This window comes from Austrofundulus limnaeus, unplaced genomic scaffold, assembly GCF_001266775.1.
Source record: "Austrofundulus limnaeus strain Quisiro unplaced genomic scaffold, Austrofundulus_limnaeus-1.0 Scaffold6, whole genome shotgun sequence".
In the NCBI taxonomy this organism is placed as follows: domain Eukaryota; kingdom Metazoa; phylum Chordata; class Actinopteri; order Cyprinodontiformes; family Rivulidae; genus Austrofundulus; species Austrofundulus limnaeus.
Window position 1 is genome coordinate 554,318 of NW_013952408.1, and position 2,175 is coordinate 556,492.

Here is a 2,175-nt window from a genome sequence, read left to right on the forward strand (position 1 = left end):
ATGCATGAACAACTCCGGGAAAAACAATTAATATATATTTTTAAAAATGGTAAATTTTAAATTAGGTGTCAAAATTTCTAGATAATTTATCGGAACTAGCCTTGAAAAATAAATATGAAAGTCAATTAAAATATAAAACAGGAGATAAAGTTCTCATTTTTTATTTAATTGGTTCTTTTTAAGTGTTTTTATTTTGTGGTTCATTTATATAATTATGTCAGTTTCGGTCCTCCGTACTGCAGAAACCTGATAATCATCTATTCATTCAAATCAGGTGTGTTGGAGCAGAGAAACAAGTAAAACATGCAGGGCTGCGATCCTGCAGGACCAGGATTGCCCACCCACTCTCTTGGCCATGAACCTTTTTTTTTATTTACTGTATTATTTATTTATTTTACATTCTAATTGTAGTTGTGATCAAATTTGAACAGGTGTTCAGTGGGATCACATTAACAAAGTTTGGAGGGATCCTAATCCTGGCGCTTTCCAAGTCACAGATCTTCCAGGTCTTTTACTTCAGGATGTATTTGGCCATCGTCCTGCTCGGAGCGACACATGGCCTCATCTTCCTCCCAGTTCTTCTAAGCTATATAGGTCAGTAATTTTATAGAAAAATCYCACCCCCCCAAAAAACATAAAGGCATGAAATTCAAACAAACTGATGAATGTTTTGTTTCTTTTTAAAGGTCCGTCGGTGAACAAAGCCAAGGTGTTTGCCGCTCACCAGCGTCATGCGGGCACGGAAAAGGAGCGCCTCCTCAAATACTAACAAGCTGACTAATGAAGTATTTGTGAAGGGCTGCGCGAGTGTGTGCATCAGCTGTTTCTGTGCTCAATAACACGCTTGTCATCATTGCCACGACTATGCTTGGATCGAACTCAGGAATGTAGCAGGAAACGAGTGCCACAGGGGTTTTGTCCAAATGCATCTTTTGGTTTCCCTCCAAAGACTCCAACCAGTCCTCCTCTTCCTCACACTACAGGACAAACAAGACTTCAGCATCTGAAGCAGGGACAAGAAACCACAGAATAGACTCTGACAGGTGACTGATAAACCTCGATATGTAGTGACGGTGAGAGCTGTTTGGAAAATTAAAAAAAGGGTTAAAGTGGCTGATTTTTAGGTAATTGTAAAGACCAGAAAAATAGTGTTTTTGTATTTTTGGGGACAAAAAGATGAACTTTTATATACAATAACTTGATGATATAAGTCATTTATTGAGTGGGAACAGTCACAGGAAGGAGCTGAGGGCTAAAAATCAAAGGGAATCACGAATCCTTAGAAAACCTGGAATTACCATGAACACTTCCCCAGGCTTTGTTAGCGTACCGTATCATAGCAGATCAGCTAAAAGTGCATTTCTTCCTCAGCTTTTAACTGTCAGGACAACAACGTTTTTATTCATAAATCATAATTATAGTTTTTATTATTAATAATAAATCAGGAACTGATCTTGCATTAATGAATCGATTTATTTCAAACTCCCTCACAATCTGTCCCAAAGATGCTGCTTCCTGCACAGCTTATTTATTTCCTCATTGTTTACATGATCCAAGTTTCATTTTCACCACATTCTGTGTCCCTTCGAAGCATTTTCAGGACCGGATCGATAAGTCGCTTTGAATGCCAAGTGTGGAGGATGTCCTGGTGCTGAGAATGGGTTTTATATTGAGATGTTTTATAGTTACTGAACAAAGAGGTTGTAGCATCAAAATGCGGACAGAAAACCTTTTAATAAACTGTTTAAAAAATGTTAACATAGGACTAATTAAGTTTAAATCCTCTGTTTTTGTATGGAGATAAAAATGTGTAATTTATTGCATCATAATGCAGTTCTGAGATTTTCATTGCTTCACATTTAAATGATTGTTTTATCTGTTAATACTGTTACTATGTTTTGTCTTTAAACCACTTCTAGTTTATCGGTTAAAAAAAAAGTCGCACAAAAATATTTGTCTGAATCAACACATTAGTTTTCATCCTTTTCTTAACTTTTGTAAATTTAATGTTTTCATGTCTGCGATTGTAATGGATGAATATGAAGATGGTGTTTTCTGTACACATTCCACTTTAACCGCATTCCTTGTTTTTTGTTTTGTTTTTTGATGCATTCATGCTTAGGAATGTGAGAAAGTGCTGTGTGAAAATAATAATAATAATAAGAAGAAGAAGAA

The 2,175-nt window shown here is 36.0% G+C and overlaps 1 protein-coding gene across 1 annotated transcript in view; it reads left to right on the forward strand.

The window, feature by feature from the left end:
* npc1 (Niemann-Pick disease, type C1) overlaps nt 1-2,175 on the forward strand; it is a 19,397-nt gene extending 17,222 nt beyond the window's left edge. The window contains exons 24-25 of the mRNA XM_014029254.1: nt 432-594; nt 687-2,175. Coding sequence (XP_013884708.1) covers nt 432-594; nt 687-769 — 246 coding nt within the window. The 3' untranslated portion in view covers nt 770-2,175. The remainder of the gene's footprint in view (nt 1-431; nt 595-686) is intronic.